The 17,774-nt window shown below is 43.9% G+C and overlaps 2 protein-coding genes across 3 annotated transcripts in view; both read left to right on the forward strand.

The window, feature by feature from the left end:
- The first annotated feature begins 2,457 nt into the window (after positions 1-2,457).
- Positions 2,458-17,774, forward strand: part of MYL7 (myosin light chain 7) — a 173,878-nt gene continuing 158,561 nt past the window's right edge. The window contains exon 1 of the mRNA XM_072149058.1: positions 2,458-2,461. The gene's annotated coding sequence lies outside the window, so the exon portion shown is untranslated. The remainder of the gene's footprint in view (positions 2,462-17,774) is intronic.
- Positions 8,470-17,159, forward strand: TMED4 (transmembrane p24 trafficking protein 4). Of its 2 annotated transcripts, none has more exons than XM_072149051.1 (5): positions 8,470-8,494; positions 9,854-9,954; positions 10,656-10,781; positions 12,130-12,276; positions 14,049-17,159. In XM_072149051.1, exons 2-5 carry the CDS (start codon positions 9,922-9,924, stop codon positions 14,196-14,198), a joined length of 456 nt encoding a protein of 151 aa, XP_072005152.1. In that variant the 5' UTR covers positions 8,470-8,494; positions 9,854-9,921; the 3' UTR covers positions 14,199-17,159. The 2 variants fall into 2 exon arrangements, with proteins under 2 accessions (XP_072005152.1, XP_072005149.1); XM_072149048.1 differs by lacking the exon at positions 8,470-8,494 and adding an exon at positions 8,501-8,684.

Here is a 17,774-nt window from a genome sequence, read left to right on the forward strand (position 1 = left end):
CTGTAGGGGCTATAATATTAATGCAGCCCAGGCGCATGGTGGTCTTAATCCTCCCCTGCCTTTCACCTTGTGTCGGCTCTGTCAGCTCTTTTGCGGTGCTGCTCCCTCGCCTGCTTTACTTATTTACTTATTCAGGATCCATTTATTTTAATTGACATCCTTATTTCCGGACATACCAGAATGTTGGGACTGTCTTTACTTTTACCTGCCATTTCAGCGCCCTGCAGATCCTCTGGTACTGTAATCCTAGGTTAAAAAGGTGAGAACATTTGCCATGCTTTGTGCAGCGCTGCATAATCTGTGTGCGCTATATAAATAAAGAATTATTATTATTAACATTGGGATTTGTAGAGGAGGACATTAGACCGGCCTCACCTCGGGGAAGACAAATAATTGAGGTTGTGACACATTTGTTTATCATGGTTTTGCATTGTTTAAAGCAGGATCCCATATGACTTGGGTAAATAGGGACTTCAGTCCTAAATGCAACTAGTTTGCTGAGTTCACACTAACCAGAGTGCTGACATTGTCATGGCCTTATGATTGGATGTCTCCGCACACACCCGCCAAGGGTGACACACTGCAAACGTCATCGTAACCTCAGGACTGTTATCTAAAGCCTGGCAAGAAGATTACAATTCAAAAAGTGCCCCCCTCCATGTTGTTTAAAGGTCCAGCACCCTATTTATTTACCATGTACTGAATCAATATGCAACATTTTAATAACTTACAAAAAAATTCAAAAGATGAAATCAATGATTTGTAGTACCTACAAGCTAAAACCTTCCTGCCATTATGATATACATAACCGCTTTAGTTATTAAGGATATTTTAAATTTAAAGCATACCTCCCCTTTAATCCCCCGGGTACATGGAGGTGGCTCACGAGCTGAGCCCTCTCCATATCTTGTAAGTCCTTTCTGCATATTTCTAGAACCAATCGCGAGTGCTATCCTGCCAATCTTCCCAGGCAAAGCTGCGGTGGCTTCAAAAAGATGGCATGCATGGGCACCCCCATCTTGCCGAAGATCGTCTCTCCCCGTGACATCAACGGGGAGTGGTGATCTGTTGCTGTGACAGCCTCGGGTCTTCTGAAGACCTTGTCTCGTTTTAACCCATTCATTCCAATGTGCTAATTGCACGTTGTAATAAATGAAGAAGAAAATCCCCCTATACTGCCATACTCTAGTATGATAGGATTGATCAGACAACCTAGGGTTAAAGTACCCTAGGGTGTCTGAAAAATAGTAATAATAAAAAAAAGTAAAAAAAAAAAAATTATAAATGTATAAAAACATTATAAAACCTATACAAATTTGTTATCCCCGTGATCCTACTGACCCAAAGAATAAAGCAGACATGTAATTTGGGCCACACAGTGAAAGTAAAATCCAAGCCCACAAGAAAACAGTGCAAATGCAGTTTTCATCATTTTCACTACATTTGGAATTTTTTCCCGCTTCCTAGTACATGGCAGGAATATTCAATACCATCACTATGAAGTGCAATTTGTTACGCTGAAAAAAAGCTGTCACACAGCTTCTTACGTGTAAAAATAACATAGTTATAGATTTTTGAAGGTGGGGAATGAAAACTGGAAATTAAGAAAAAAAAAAAAAGGGCCAGGTCATTAAGGGGTTAAGTACACATTGCAAAAATCTGTAGTTTAGCGTGTGTCTGCCATCCTCTTTTAGAAGATGGTTGGAGATTTCACTGCTGTGACTCACTTCTCCCTGTTTCGGATCGTGTGCCCCCGCTGCAGCCCGGCCAGCTCACTTACCTCTCCCGAATCCAGCTCTTCCACGGACTACCGTGCGCGCGTCCCCGCCTCCTAGAGCTCGGTCAGGAAGATGTGTATATGGAATCCACCAGGTCAGGAAAAAGTTGACTGCACTGCACCTAGTAATCCCTATAGTATTCTCTCCCTGACCCCCGAAGAGATAGCTCCTGCCCTTACAAGGGCAGTCCCAGGGTGACCCTAAGTTCTATGTTCACCCTGGTATTCCCTAATTCAATCCCAGGATCTGTCATCAGGGGATTATAACAAATCGTCCAGGATGGACAAATATTGGGGAATGATAAACTCCCCACTGAGAGGGTCGACCTGCACATGGACAGTGGTCCTTAAAGGTGATAAGGTTCCGCCGCTAGTTAGGGGTGTGTCCCATAATAACCAGTTTGGGGAGGAGAAGTTGTCCAATCATGTGGCCTCTCTACTCATTAATGCCAGCTGGGGAGTAAGCAAAGGGAACACCCCTCACAGATGTACTCACCCTGGCGTCCCTTGTGGCATCCAAGCTGCAATCACCCTTTCTGTGCTTGGAACGCAAGCCGCTGGTTGATTGCAGCCTCCTGGAGCGCACGCTGGCCGGAAGTGATCAAAAACTCGTCACTTCCAGTTGGTGGGCCGCAGTGGAACGCATACGGGCCTCTTTAACCCGCAACCGGAAGTGACGAAATCGTCGCCACCCATGGTCACTCCATGGTAGATATAGACCAATCATTAGGAAACAGAGATTTAAGGTGCCGCCCATCCATAGTCCTTGCGACAGCTAGCACTCTAGAGATAAAAGAATTACTATTGCTATTGCTAAGGTACTAGGCAATCGGGTATATATACAGTCGTAAGTTGGGTAGGTTAATAGTTTACAATCGAGTGTGTCCCTTAGTTCGAATCCACACTAGAAAGTAAATTGATATAACAACAAAACCCTCCATAAAAAACATTAAACACTTGGGTAAACATGGCAGTGCGAGTAAATTTTCTCAGGAACAGGTAGGCATATATAGCAGCGATACATAAACATCATTAAATTAACTCTACGATATCATACAGGCTACGTTTCCCATAACGACTAACCTTCAGATAAAGCTTACAAAAGTCAGATTCTCATTTAGCCCGTTCGGGGTCACTGTGTTACATCTATAAATCCATTTGGTTTCCCTCTGGAGTATAGCCCTAACCCATTCTCCCTCGTGGGCTAGGTTTCACCTGGTCAATACCCATAAAGTGAATTTCATCCAACCTCCCTCCATGGCACATATTCATATGGCGAGCCAGTGGGGTGCCCCTGTTGTGGCGTATGTCCCCTAAATGGTCGCCAATTCTTTTACGTAACTGGAGTTTCGTCTTCACCATATATTCCAGACCGCAATTGCATTCCGCGCGGTAGATGACTCTGGTAGATCTGCAGTTAATCATTGCTCTAATCTCAAACTGTTGTCCAGTGACATTGGCCGTAAAGGACTTCCCGACCCTTATCACTGGACACGCCACGCACCCACTACACCTATAGCTACCTTTTAACTCCGATCCCAGCCAAGTTTTTTAGGGGTATCCGAGAAGTGGCACCTCACTAGACGATCTCTCAGGGAGCGACCTCTTCTGTAGATAATCAGTGGTGCAGGGCCTATGACATCCTTTATGTCGGGGTCCATTTCTAAGATGAACCAGAATCTACTCATAATATCTCGTACTTGCGCAGAGTCCCTATTGAACGTGGTGATCAACCGGATGGAACCCCCCTCCACCTTTCCCCTATCACGGGGAACATCCTTCTGTGTAACCTGGAGTAGACTGTGTATAGACTATCGCGGTCTTAACAAAGTCACCGTTAAGAATCGCTACCCTCTGCCGCTTATTACGGAGCTGTTTGACCGTTTGCGGGGTGCAAGAATTTTTTCCAAGTTGGATCTTTGTGGGGCCTACAACCTCATCCGCATCAGGAAGGGTGACGAGTGGAAGACCGCCTTTAACACCCGTAATGGGCATTTTGAATATCTAGTTATGCACTTCGGACTTTGTAATGTGCCAGGAATTTGTGAATGATATTTTCTGGGACTTATTGTACAGTTGTGTTGTGGTTTACCTGGATGACATCCCAAGCTATAAATTGGGACCCCGGTTCTTGGGTCCATTTGAAATCCTTAGCCGCATCAACCCGGTGGCTTACAAGTTGCGTCTGCCTCCCAGCATGCACATTCCCAACTCTTTCCACGTTTCTCTCCTTAAGCCAGTCATCTTCAACCGCTTCAACCAACAAATTTCTCCTCCTCCGGCACCACAGGCTGATTCCACCGATGTCTTCGAGGTGAAAGAGATCCTGGATACAAAGACGCTGAGAGGTAGGCGGTTGTTTCTGGTAGACTGGAAAGGATTTGGTCCTGAGGAGAGATCGTGGGAGCCAGAGGATAACATCCTGGACAAGAGCCTGCTTCAACGTTTTCTTAGGCCCAACAAGAGAGGGAGGCTGAAGGAGGGGTACTGTTACGGGTGCTCCCGCGATCCCTGTCTCGTGTGCCCCCGCTGCAGCCCAGCCAGCTCAATTACCTCTCCCGGATCATGCTCTTCCCCGGACTACCGTGCGCACCCGTCCACGCCTCCTTGGTGCGCACGCGGCTCCTGGCAAAAATTTAAAGGGCCAGCGCACCGCTAATTGGTGCGCTGGCTGAACACCTCACCTTTAAAAATCCTGCCTCTTCCTGTGTCCCCTGTCGGATTGTTGTGCCTTACAGCCTAAGACAGTGATGGCGAACCTTTCGGAGACAGAGTGCCCAAGCTGCAACCAAAACTCACTTATATGTCGCAAAGTGCCAACATGACAATTAAAGCAGTAACTGATTGATCCCTGCTGTATCACAGGTTTTAATCGTATTGGCGTCCTGAAATTTGGATTGTAGCTTCCCACCAGGGTCCCTGAGGAGGAAGGATCAGGGGACCCAGAGCAGGAGGTCCAATAACAATCCATCTCTATCCACACCTTCTTGCTCTTCCTTTAGCCCTGGCAGCCAAATAGAGCTGAGCATGGCACATCCTGGGCTGTATTGGATCACAGGAGAAAGCCTTTAGTCCTCGCTGGCAAACTCTGTGTTGAGGTGAAGGCCTGGGTGCCCACAGAAAGGACTCCGAGTGCCACCTCTGGCACCCGTGCCATAGGTTCGCCACCACTGGCCTAAGAGAAAGCTTCCTGGTGATTATTCCTGCGTTCCTGTGTATTCCTGCGTTCCTGTGTATTCCTGCGTTCCTGTGTGTCCCCGCTCCTGTGTTGCCGTGTTACCTGAGTTTCTCCGTGTTGCTGTGTTCCGTGTGCCTGTTTTCCCGTTCCCACCTGCCTGGACCTCCCGTTTCTAATCCCGCATTTGGACTTGACCTTGGATCTCTGCCGCCTGCCCTGACTCTGAGCCTGGACCTGACCTCCGTTAAGGTACCTCGACCTCGGCTACCACTGTGGGCTAGTCGTACCTGTGGAACGACCTGGTGGTACCCTGCCGCAGCAAGTCCGACCCGCTTTGCGTGAAAACCAGGTGCCACTTAGACTCCGGTCCTAGGTGTCGGCTAGTTCCATCTCCCGCTGTGGTCCAGAGGATTCACTGATCCTGACACTCCTCCTCCCTCCTTCCTAGGGTTTCTATGTAATGGGGCACCTCAGTGAGCTTCTGTCTTGTTCCCATCAAGATGGAATTCAGAGGAAATTTAAAATCAGATTTGGAGGGGGCTGATAAGTAATTGGAAAAAGAAGCAGTTTTCTCACATAAAAGATATTTTACCCTGTTTTTTTTGTAAGCACGTATAAGGTTCATTTACAGTTTCTGACCAATATGTACATTCTGAATTTTAATACGGTAATTAAAAAAACAGAAACAAAAGAAAAAATAGAAAACCATATACAGTGGATATAATAAGTATTGAACAAATAAAGTAAATGCATTTCTTTGGTTCTATTGACATGAAATTCTCACCATATATCGTAACAAACAATCCTCATTCATTGTAAAAGTAATTTACTGTCTGTTTCTATATTGGGAAGACAATATGCCATCTGTTTACAAGGTTCCAAGAACATTGCAATTCTATAACGTCTATAAAGGGGTTCCCCAGCATATTATTGAAGACCATGGTGGTAATGCACAATCTTTAACTTTTGCAGGAATCATTCATGTAAAGAATAACCCAAAGGGGGAAGACCGGTAGAGGAAACTATTAATAGAGGAGGCAAAATGGATCATAAAAACGGGAGCAATGAGTCCAGCTGGACTAAATGATAAAAATGACTTAAGTTTATTTCTGTGAAAAAAGGAAAAAATACATTTCTCTGCATTTCACTATGTTTTTACATTGTTTTTAGTGGTGAAAAAAGTAGGTGTTTATTGTATGTACCTGTTTGTTTTTTGCACTATGAAAGGTAACATATGCTGCTCGTCATGAAATCATATACCTCCCCTTTACGTTTTTTAAGGGAGGGGTCCTGAACATGACGAGGAGGCTTGACAAAGCGCTACGAGCGCGAAACAGCCTGTTACTTATCGGACCTCGGTGTCCTCACGTGTTTCTCTATTGAATGCATCCGTGTATCATTTGGTCTGCTGCAAGCCTGGCTGCTGCATTAAGATTAGATTGTAGAGGAGAGAGTTTGGTGAGTGGAAGACCCATCAGTAGGGATTTCCAATAGTCTAGACTAGAGTGAATCAGAGCGACAATTTTAGAGGTTTCACTTGTAAGCATATGCAGGTACAGTGTCTTTCAGAAACTGTACAGGGCACTAGAACAGGACATTTACGTATCTATTCAGAATTTGATCATTAAGTAGGGTTCCTAGAACTCATTTTATTGCATGCAAAGTTTGTGTGCCCTTGATAGATTAGGGATGACAAAAAAGAACAAAGTGTTCAAGATGACAACAAGGCAGATGACATGCAATAACACAGGTTAAGTGTCAGACAAACGGATCAAAGTACATTCATACGCATCCATGTAATAGGCATATCCCGATCCAGCCTGCGCAGTAGCAAGGGGCAGTGATATGTTGCTATGACACATTCTTGCGTCTCTAGTGGCTGTTATTAAACAATCAAAATGATATTCTGCTAAAGGGTCTCATTCTGATAAAGTATATCTGAATATATTGTATGAGGGATCAGACCACACAGAGCTCAAGTACTCCAGGGGGCCTAAAAATTGTTTTAAAAAACCCCATAGAAGTTTATAAAACTCCCCTTTCCCGTAAAAAATAAATAAATGCAATCATGTTAGCTATCAGGAAAACCTTCAAATGCCCCAAAATTACCTTATCCAGCTCCATACACCTAAGTCTTACAAATACACGTAGCTGTGATAGGAAAAGATTATTGCTCCCCAATGAGGTCACTGGGAGCAATGATCAAAGCCAAGATGGTGGCTCCCATGCGCTGCTGGCAAAGCTAAGTCACGGGTGTTACAGGTGGATGTTTTCTGCAATATGCAGCAAACACTCACCTTGTATGGAGAGGGCTTAGTCCTTGAGCCCTCTTCATACAACCGCAGCCGACATGTGACATATTAATGGGTCACACGTCCGTAAAGGGTTAAAGGACATCTACCACATGGATGCAGTGCTTTTAATCGAAACACTCTTACATGCTGGGATGTGCCTCCTGAAACCGGATCCACTCTTCTTTCTGCTTCTGATAGCTTTGTGTTTGAGAAAAACATCTTTTTAAATAATGCAAATGAGCCTCAGGGGCCCCTTCTGGCTTTGTCATCTGCCAATTATTCACACCTCCATTATCTGTTTCTGCCCTTCTCCTCCCTCCAAATGGAAATGAATGAATGTGTGAAGAATTTGCAGACAATGGGGCAGATTTACTTACCCGGTCCATTCGCAATCCAGTGGCGCGTTCTCTGCGATGGATTCGGGTCTTGCAGTTCCTCCGACGTCCACCAGGTGTCGCTGCTGCGCCGAAGTCCGCAGAGGCCCACGGGAGTTCACGATCCTATTCTTGGCGAAGGTAAGCGCGTGTCCAGCGACACTTTTTTTTTAAAATGCGGTGGTTTCTCCGAATTCATCAGGTTTTCATTCAGCCACGCCCCCGATTTCCGTCGCGTGCATGCCGGCGCCGATGCGCCACAATCCGATCGCGTGCGCCAAAAACCCAGGGCAATTCAGGAAAAATCGGCACAAATCGGAAATATTCGGGTAACACGTCAGGAAAACGCAAATCGGGCCCTTAGTAAATGGATCCCAATGGATCCTGAAGGAGCTACTGAGGCTCATTCGATGGATTTTAAATTTTCTAAAAAAACTAAGCTATCAGAAATAAAAAAAAAATTGATCTTATCCCTCCTCAGGAGACACATGGTAAGCGTGTAAGTGTGCTTGGTACAGAAGCACTGCATCCATGTAGTAAATAAACCCAGACAACCCCTTTAAGACTGATGTTAATATATTTTATTAGGAACAACAAAATGTATCAAGTATTGTGGCCACAGAAACTATATTATCCCGCAATAGTATTAGTATGACAATGATGTCGTTATTCTTAATCAGGGCGATCTATATATGACGTCCCTAGCAACATGGCGGCTCTGGAGTGACGTTTCTCGCTGGCCAGTGGTGACGTTGCTGGTTTCCGGAACCAAGCCTCGCTCTGACTTTAGCCAAACTCCGCCCCAAGCGGCGCTCGGCCAATCAGTGAGTGCCGCTGCTCTCTGGATGGAGGTGTGACCCGCAGGAGACAGGTGTGAGCACCGCTGTGTGTAGTCATGTCTCCCCTCGCCCCGGGTTGTGGGTGCCCCAGACCTGTCCTCCTCCTCCCGGCACTGGTGCTGCTGCTCCACGTCGCGCTGTCCCGGGGCCTGTACTTTCACATCGGGGAGACGGAGAAGCGATGCTTCATAGAGGAGATCCCGGATGAGACCATGGTGATAGGTGAGCGCGGCAGGTGGCGGCTATCAGGGGGTTAAAAGGATGTCTGCGTTACCATGAGGACAACCCTGTAACTTGCTGTCTCTTAGGAAACGGTTCCTTGTGTTGGTTACAATTATAGTGACAGCGCACCTGAGACCTGTCACTTAGAGGGGGCGTTCAGCTCAGAAATGGCTGATAACAGAGAACACTAGTGGACACCACATTAGAGCTTTTATGAAACCCCATAAACTCTAATAAAACTTCATGAATCCAAAGCCACAGGCGCAAACTGAATCTTTCCAGGATGTAACCATGTGACCCCCCTAACCCTAAGGGCAGGACACGTAGAAATCTACAGCAGATCCTTTGTTCTGTAGGAAATTAATATAGATTGTCTCTGTCATATTTTACACACTGTATCGGCTTACTCTGATTTACATTTTTGTTCGTTATTTTGGTGCACGGCGCAGGTGGGAGGTGTTAGATTTTGTGAGAGGAGCTGACATTTTTATTGATACCATGTTGGTTACTTTTAAATCCAAAAAATGAATTCAGTTGCAGTTCTGGAGCACACTGCAAGCTCCACATATGCCAAAAAAGGGGAAAAACATGTTTCTGGTAAACCCACTTATCCCTCTGTAAAACACAAAAAAATCTTCCATCATTCTAAACCAGACGCACTTACTCATAGATCCAGGCACGGTGACTGTGGGAATCTTCTTATATTTGTGATTCATGGTCTCCTTCCTTCTATATTGAACTTTTATAATTATGCTAATGAGTTACCAGGGGTGCTCCATGCTGTAGATTCATAGGCTGTTCCACTGTGCACTAAAACTTCTGTTGCAATGAGACTATTTCAGGCAAAGTGTGAGACAGTGTAGCAGTCTGTGAGTCTACACTACAGATGGGCTCTGGTAATAAACCCTTAAAGCTTTTAAGCATAATTTTAAAAGTTGATTTTAGAAGGAATGAGGCCATAGATAAACATAAATATAAGAAGATTATTACAGTTGCAGTGCTTGGAACTATGAGTAAATGCCCCATGTTTATTATCAACTGTGCACTGGCTGTAAGATGGCAACCAAAAAATAAAAACGTGTCATTTTTTTGATGTTTTGCGGAATGTGAACACTTGCTAGAAATCAAGGTGGGAAAAGTTGTTCCTCAATGATTCTTTTTTGTTCCAGCAAACTACAAGACTCAACTGTGGGACAAACAGGCAGAGACCTTCCTACCATCTACCCCGGGCCTGGGCATGCACGTGGAGGTGAAAGACCCTGATGGCAAGGTACTTCTTGTATTTCTCCTGCATTAACAACACCTACCCTACCCCTAGGATTGCACAATGGAAATCACTAGAGCAGAGCCATAAATGGTTCCCTCAAATCAATAGTACAAGAGTCTGTAAGAAGCTATAATACAACTTATCACAGCAGACGGCTACTTCCTCCACTAACATTAGCCCTTACTTTCCAATCTGCTCTTTACTATGAAATATCTGCTGAATTCTAGCAAGCTGGACAAAAGTTCACTGAGCTGTCAGATTGCATAGAAGTCTCTGGAGAAGGGAGCAGCTTATTTTTTACCCACCAGCTCTGAGACAACTGCAAAAGACTATAAGACCCTGCTGAAGCTTAAGCTCCTAGAATATACAGAGTGCGAGTTGTCTCGTGCCCTGAAACTGTGCTACTCCATGTGTCCCTACAGTAGATACTGCATATGTATGTAGTGTTGGGACCATTCAGGATTATGTGCATTTACTATGTGCTATGTTATGGTAAGTTTATGGGTACTTGCATGCAAATTTGGGGTCTCTCCACACCTGTGTCTGAGGACGGATGTTGACTTAAAAAGCAGGCCAAAAGGCTCTACCGCAGGGTCTTTAATTTTGGAAAAATGCTGCTGTGCGCAAGAATGGCCGCGTATAATGTGACATTTGCTTTTACGTTTACTTGCTACATAACGTTCAGTAATTTCCCTTCTCTCCAGGTGATCCTGTCCAGGCAATACGGCTCAGAAGGCAGATTTACCTTCACATCTCACACCCCCGGAGAGCATCAGATCTGCCTGCACTCCAATTCTACTCGAATGTCTCTGTTTGCTGGGGGCAAGCTGGTGAGACCACACACTGCATATAGTTATTTCTGTACAAGTAGCTGTAAGAGAGACCTTCCTCATCCCTTCTCAATCCCTTCTCTTCCTTGGTTGAACTTGATGGACATGTGTATTTTTTCAACCGTATAAACTATGATACTTATAGCTAAACGAGAACAGAAATGACATTACAACCTGCTGGATGTCTCATAACTTATGTATGATTCCCTACGTTTTCTAGGTTTTAAAAATTGATCACTTAGCTTTAGGATAGGGAATACATTTGAGATCCCTTTAAGTCAGGCATCCACCTACCCCACTGATTGACTGTGTGGAGCCAGGTCAGTGACATTATGTACGTTATTTCTGTGGCCTGTGAGCAGCATAGTCCTATTTAAAGGGGTTGTCCAACAGTAATGAAAAAAAACTGAAGGTGGCCGGAGGGGGCTGCTTAAAAAAAAAATAAAGATCTACTTACCTTCCAGTGTCCCGCGCTGCTGTTGCTCCAGTCCAGGTGCCATGTAAACAAACATGGCCGCCGGAGCAGCGCAGGACTCGGCTTCCGGCTGGCCGTGGCCAGCCACGCCTACCCGTCCCTATTCACAGCGTTGTGTATGGGGACCGGAAGGTTGTCGGGCGGAAGCTAGGTCTTGCGCTGCTCCGGCGGCCATGTTTGTTTTCATGGCGCCTGGACCAGAGCGACAGCAGCGCGGGACACCGGAGGGCACTGGAAGGTAAGTAGATCTTCATTTTTTTAAGCAGCCTCCTCCCGGCCACCTTTTAGTTCTTTTTTTCATTACTCTCGGACAACCCCTTTAAGTCAATATGGCTAAGCAGCCATACCAGACACACCCACTGTGCTATGTAATGTGATTGGTAGGTAGTGAAAAAACTGCTTCTCAGTTGAGAAGCCAGAAACGTTGAATTCTTTGTGCTACAGGTTCTTGGATTCATGCAATTCAATGCATCAGATTGGGGATTTGTATCTTAGGTGGGGAAAACCCTTTAAATAATTGCTGCTGTAAAAGGTTTTAATGGCCGGGACCTTCATAGATGGACATATTAGCATTTAGGAGCTTCCTAACAAAAATCTAACACAGATGACCCTTAAACATCACCAACAGTAGATATTCTTCTAGAGTCTACAGTCACCACATACTTCTAGTTGTGCATCTCCATGAAGTTCCATAATGTAATAGCACACATAAAATACACTTCTGATTTTAACTACGGAGTGACTGCCCTCTAATTTGTACACAGTCAATGGTGTTATTAGCCAAAGTCTATCAGTAGCACTACAAAGTCCCATTGTAACCCTGAACTAGAGCTGCTTTACAATACCTGATGTTCATTCTATTTTTTACCTCAGAGAGTTCACTTAGATATCCAGATTGGGGAACACACAAACAACTACCCAGAGATTGCAGCGAAGGACAAACTAACGGAATTACAGCTCCGGGTTAGACAACTCTTGGATCAGGTTGAGCAAATCCAAAAGGAGCAGAACTACCAAAGGGTAAGCAGAGTGTTGTGTGTGTCTGTACAGTATTTATATACTCACTAATAAGGAAAGTACCATCAAAATTCATCACAATAAACCAGGCACACTTAAGCCCCTTCTACACTGGCGTTTTTCACGCGCGAGTTCTGCGCGTGCATTTGACGCGCAGAACTTGCATTGCACTCTGTCCCATTGTATTCAATGGCTCTTTCTCCATTAGCGTTGTTTTTCACGCGTGTGCTTGCGTTCGTTTTCACGCGCGTCAAAATCGCAGCATGCTCTATTTTTGCGAGTCACGCGCGTTTTTCACGCCCCATTCAAGTCTATGGAGATGCATCAAGAACGCATTGCACTCGCAATCATTGCAAGTGCAATGCGAGTGCAATGCGTTTTAAACGTAAGGGTTGCTAGGTGACCAGAATAACAGTATTTCCCCTGCTCGCGAACGATCATTTAATTAAAAAAACACAATGAAGAACAGTGAAGAATAGAATAAAAACAGTGAACACAGTGAACACAGGATCATTTAAGAGAAAAACACAGTGCAGAACACAGTGCAGAATAGATTACAGATGTTCGGCACATCTGCTTACTTGTCGGGAGATACGCGCGGAACGGTGCGAACAAAATAGCATGTGAAGAACAATATATATGTGTGAAGAACACATTGCAGATGTACTTAAACATCTGCAATTTGTTCTTCACACACATATATATTGTTCTTCACATGCTATTTTGTTCGCACCGCTCCGCGCGTATCTCCCGACAAGTAAGCAGATGTGCCGAACATCTGTAATCTATTCTGCACTGTGTTCTGCACTGTGTTTTTCTCTTAAATGATCCTGTGTTCACTGTGTTCACTGTTTTTATTCTATTCACTGTTCAGCACATCTGCTAACTTGTCGGGAGATAATATACACGGGGAACAGTGAAGAATAGATCGCAGATGTTTGCAATTTATCAGAAGACATTATTTTTCAATTAAATAACCCATTTTAATCCCAAACCATGGTCCCTTTGAAAAATGCTCGATTCTCCCATTGACTCGCGCGTGAAAAATGCGCCGAAAACGCAAAAAAACGCTAACAACACGCGCGTGAAAAACGCAAAAACGCTAATTACTCCAAGGAAAAATGGAACAAAAACGCAGCCAAAAACGTCAGTTTTTCACGCATTGCACCCTGACGTGAAATGCAACGCTAGTGTGGAAGAGGCCTTACTCATAGATCCAGGCACCGTGACTGTGGTCTCCTGCCTTCTAAAATCAACCTTTATAGTTATGCTAATGAAGCAGAGGGGTCCTGGTTGTGGTTTCCAGAGCCCCTCAGTGCTGTAGCTTCACAGGCTGTTACAATGAGCATAGCAGGCCTCCCTTTTCCCTTTGATTTTGCTGGTAGATTTCCTTTAAAGGAATGTTCCATAAGGACATCCAAAAGGATCAGACTGTTGCGTTTTATCATTTAAATCTTTAGCCCCCAAACCACCCCCTTGTTTGCCATTGGGATAGATTTAAGGGTGTGGTGAGACTTTACTACTTGTGTTTAAATTAGATTTCATAAATGGAGATTACATAGGGTGACACTACCTGTCTGTATCTGGTCTCATTGCCGTCAGTGACTTTCCAGTTTTTCAGGTCTAAACCGGTGATAAATATTTCTAGTAATAGAGTCATGAATAAAGGTGTTATGTTGGCACATAAGCTACAGAAGAGGTGAGGGGTTTAGCTTAGAATAATGTATATGCTCCCCACAAATATTACTTGTATCCTACTGTTATTTATGTTGCAGTACCGCGAGGAGCGATTCCGACTAACAAGCGAGAGCACAAACCAGCGCGTCCTGTGGTGGTCTATTGCCCAGACCCTCATCCTTATCCTCACTGGCATCTGGCAGATGAGACACCTCAAGAGCTTCTTCGAGGCCAAGAAATTAGTGTGAAACATCTACCTCCTCGCCCAACTGTACACCACACCAATACGGACAGAAGCATTTGGCTGTCCACATGTGCCCTCTAGCCTGATACGTGTAGATATGACCTTTCTATGTCTATACCTACAGTAGCCCTAATCTGGTGGAGGGGTCACACTACATTTACTCACTGTCATCCATGGATAATTTTTTTTTTTTTCTCCCCGGACCAGAAACACAGATTTGTGAGGGTAGGATAACTTATTTTATGAATAAAAGTGAAATCTTCTCCATTCTTGCAGTAATAAATGAATGGAGCCATAAAATTGTGAGTTTCCAGATGCTGATTGGATTTGTGTCAGTAAAGTTGCGTAAGAACAATAGAGACTTGTCACTGAAAAAAGAAACCTTATGGGTATGTAAATGTCTTTCTATAGAAAGTGGTTTTATCTGTTCCTGGAAAAGCTGGGTGGTCACCGTTCAAGCTCCCTTGCCCTGACTTTTTTTTGTTTTTCCCAACAGATCTGCCTAGTTATTCCAAACTCTGAACATAGGGATTGTCTGTGTAAGATTTAATGTTAGGGTTCACAACCCCTGAATATTTTCCCCACACTAAACAGCTTGTTCTAGAACTATAGATGTATAGATATAGCGCAGAATACTGGCACTTGTATCTTTACTGTAGCGGTGGCACAACAATCCTAGATAAGGAGCATAGATATCTGACCGCAGGAGCCCATAATTCTGAAATTAGGGGTCTCATCTCCCCCTCTTTAAATAGAGTAGAGATTGTCTGTGTACACCTTGCATGTATGACCTCTGATCTGACTGACGCAGGGCATTGCTTGGTATTTGTCGGTCCCATATACATGTAATAGGAGACACTGGACCCCCAGTTGTAAGGACAGGACCTCAGCTGGATACATGCATCACCAGTCCGATATAAAAGTTGGTTTTGTGCCAACCCCTTTAATTTTATATATGAGGTCAGTGTCTCAATAATAATTCCTTTATTTATATAGCTCACACAGATTATGCAGCGCTGCACAGAGCTTGCCCAATCGGTCCCTGTCCATAATAAAGCTTACAATCTAATCTCATTAGAGAGATTTGGCATAAAACTTGTGACAGGGTGTATATAACATATATAATGTAGACTGAATACATAGGGCATGTGCGGTAACATACACCACCTACGAGGTGCCCTCTATTATTAGTATTCTGCATAGGCCTGGTAAAACATTGGTAGTGGGTAATGAACTCGGATTAGTTGAGTATATATAAGGTGCAGTCCTCGTCCATTATTATTATTACAATGTAACTGGTAAAAAAAGAAATCTATTGCCCATTAGCGAGTCTCATGCAACTAATTCACATCGTGTGCTTGCCGAAATGTGTGACCCGAATCCTCAGAGACCGAAACTGAACTAAGAATGACCCCAATAATCACCGTCACCTAGATGTGCTAATATTTAAAAAAAAAAAAAAAAAAAAAAAAAAAAAAAAAGAAGCTATAATTGGATGACTTATTGGGTGTGTTCACACTTTTGGTTTTTGAGATTCCGTTTTTGATGTCCAAACCCGGAGTGGAGTGAAAATAGCAGTGGAACAGCTTCTCCCAGTATGTTCTCAATAATCCACACCTGCTTTTGGCTTCAAAATCTGCGTCTGAAAAACTGCACGTCTGAACGCAGCCTTTCCTGTTATATTTTTGGCCAGCCCAAGGGTGCGGTCACACGTCGCGTTTAACGCATGCGTTTAAAAACGCATTGCCACAGCTGAAGAGATGATTTGCCTAGTTAAACACGTGTTAACAATGCGTTAATGTTTGCGTTTTGTAAACACAAGTGTTAACAGCTGTTTAATTAGGTAAATCTCTCTTCAGCTGTTGCAATGCGTTTTTAAACGCATGCGTTAAACGCAACGTGTGACCACACCCCAAGAGATCAACATTTCTAGAGGTGTAGCTGCTACACCCATCGACAAATCTGTTGTGCAGTTAACATGGGAGCCCCTACAAATGTGTACTCGGCTTGGTTGAGCGTGTGATTTTCATGGGTAGAGAATACAAGTGGTGGCTTATTCTCAAAACTTAAATATCCCAAAAAAACTTTGGAGGGAGATTTAGCAGAAGTGTCTGAGGCTGAACTGTTGTTGCCCATGGAAACCAATCAGAGCTCAGCTTTCATTTTATAAACCTCTGTTGGAAAATTAAAGCTGAGCTGTGATTGGTTACCAGTTCTGCTGTCAGACACGATTATGGTTAATCTCCCCCTTTGTCTCCAGCCTAATAGCCCTGGCAAAATTAGTTGGAGATAAAGATGTTTCCTGCTACAGGAAGGAATCTTGACCCCTGTGCTGGATGGGAGCGTCATCTTGACAACCAAAGACCCACTATACATTATTGTATGTTGTATTATATAACGGTGGCATTAGTGCTGCTCCATTTATATATTTATACCCTCTGTGATGTAGCAGATCATTTTGCGGACAAAGATAAATATATATCACTGTCAGGGTGCTGCCACCTAGAGGGCGGTTTTCCATAATTAATGTTACTACTGAACAGGGTGGGCAGTGCTGGGATGATGCTGTGTTATACGGGACATAAGAAATGTACATGTCAGGGTAAAGGACAAATTACCAGGAGGAGGATGGGGTTATCTACTACACGCATAACACAGGGCTACGAAATTTTGCTTTGTGATTAAAAATCTATGCAGATTATGCAAAAACAACTCAATCCAGCCGTACAGAATGTCTGAAACAAGTGTGGTGTGTGTGAGCATAGACTAACCAGTACTTGGAGCACTTACTGTATCAGATGATTATTAGGATAACACTAACAACTCACACCCACATACTTGCCTTCTTTGTCCCAACCTTGAAAATTATGTTGATAATATATTTTATTTTACAATTTAAGGATTACAAAAAAGATGGTTTCTCTCTGTCTATTTTGAATTGTAATAAAAGATATTTCCATGTGTATAGGAGTCCTATGTCATTTCTCCTGCTCTATAACATGCTTCCTGTAGATAGGACACTTTGTATATTTTCCTCAGTTCATGCTGCTAGCAGATAGGACACGGTGTACAATCTGATCAGCTCCTCCTGCTCTATAACATGCTGCCTGCGGATAGGACACTATGTACAAACAGCTAAGCTCCCGTTGTTCTATAACATGCTGCTTTCAGATAGGACACTATGTACAATCTGCTCAGCTCCTCCTGCTCTATAAAATGCTTCCTGCAGATAGGACACTATGTACAATCTGCTCATCTCCTCCTGCTCTATAAAATGCTTCCTGCGGATAGGACACTATGTATAATTTCCTCAGCTCATGCCGCCTGCAGATAGGACACTGTACAATCTGATTGGCTCCTCTTGCTCCATAACATGCTTCCTGCGGATAGGACACTATGTATAATTTCCTCAGCTCATGCTGCCTGCAGATAGGACACAATGTACCAACAGCTCAGCTCCCGTTGTTCTATAACATGCTACTTACGGATAGGACATAGTGTACAAACTGCACAGTTCTTCTTGATCTATAACATGCTGCCTGCTGTTGATTTGCGGTGTGTGTACATACATACATCCACC

Source organism: Engystomops pustulosus, chromosome 4, assembly GCF_040894005.1.
Source record: "Engystomops pustulosus chromosome 4, aEngPut4.maternal, whole genome shotgun sequence".
Classification (NCBI taxonomy): domain Eukaryota; kingdom Metazoa; phylum Chordata; class Amphibia; order Anura; family Leptodactylidae; genus Engystomops; species Engystomops pustulosus.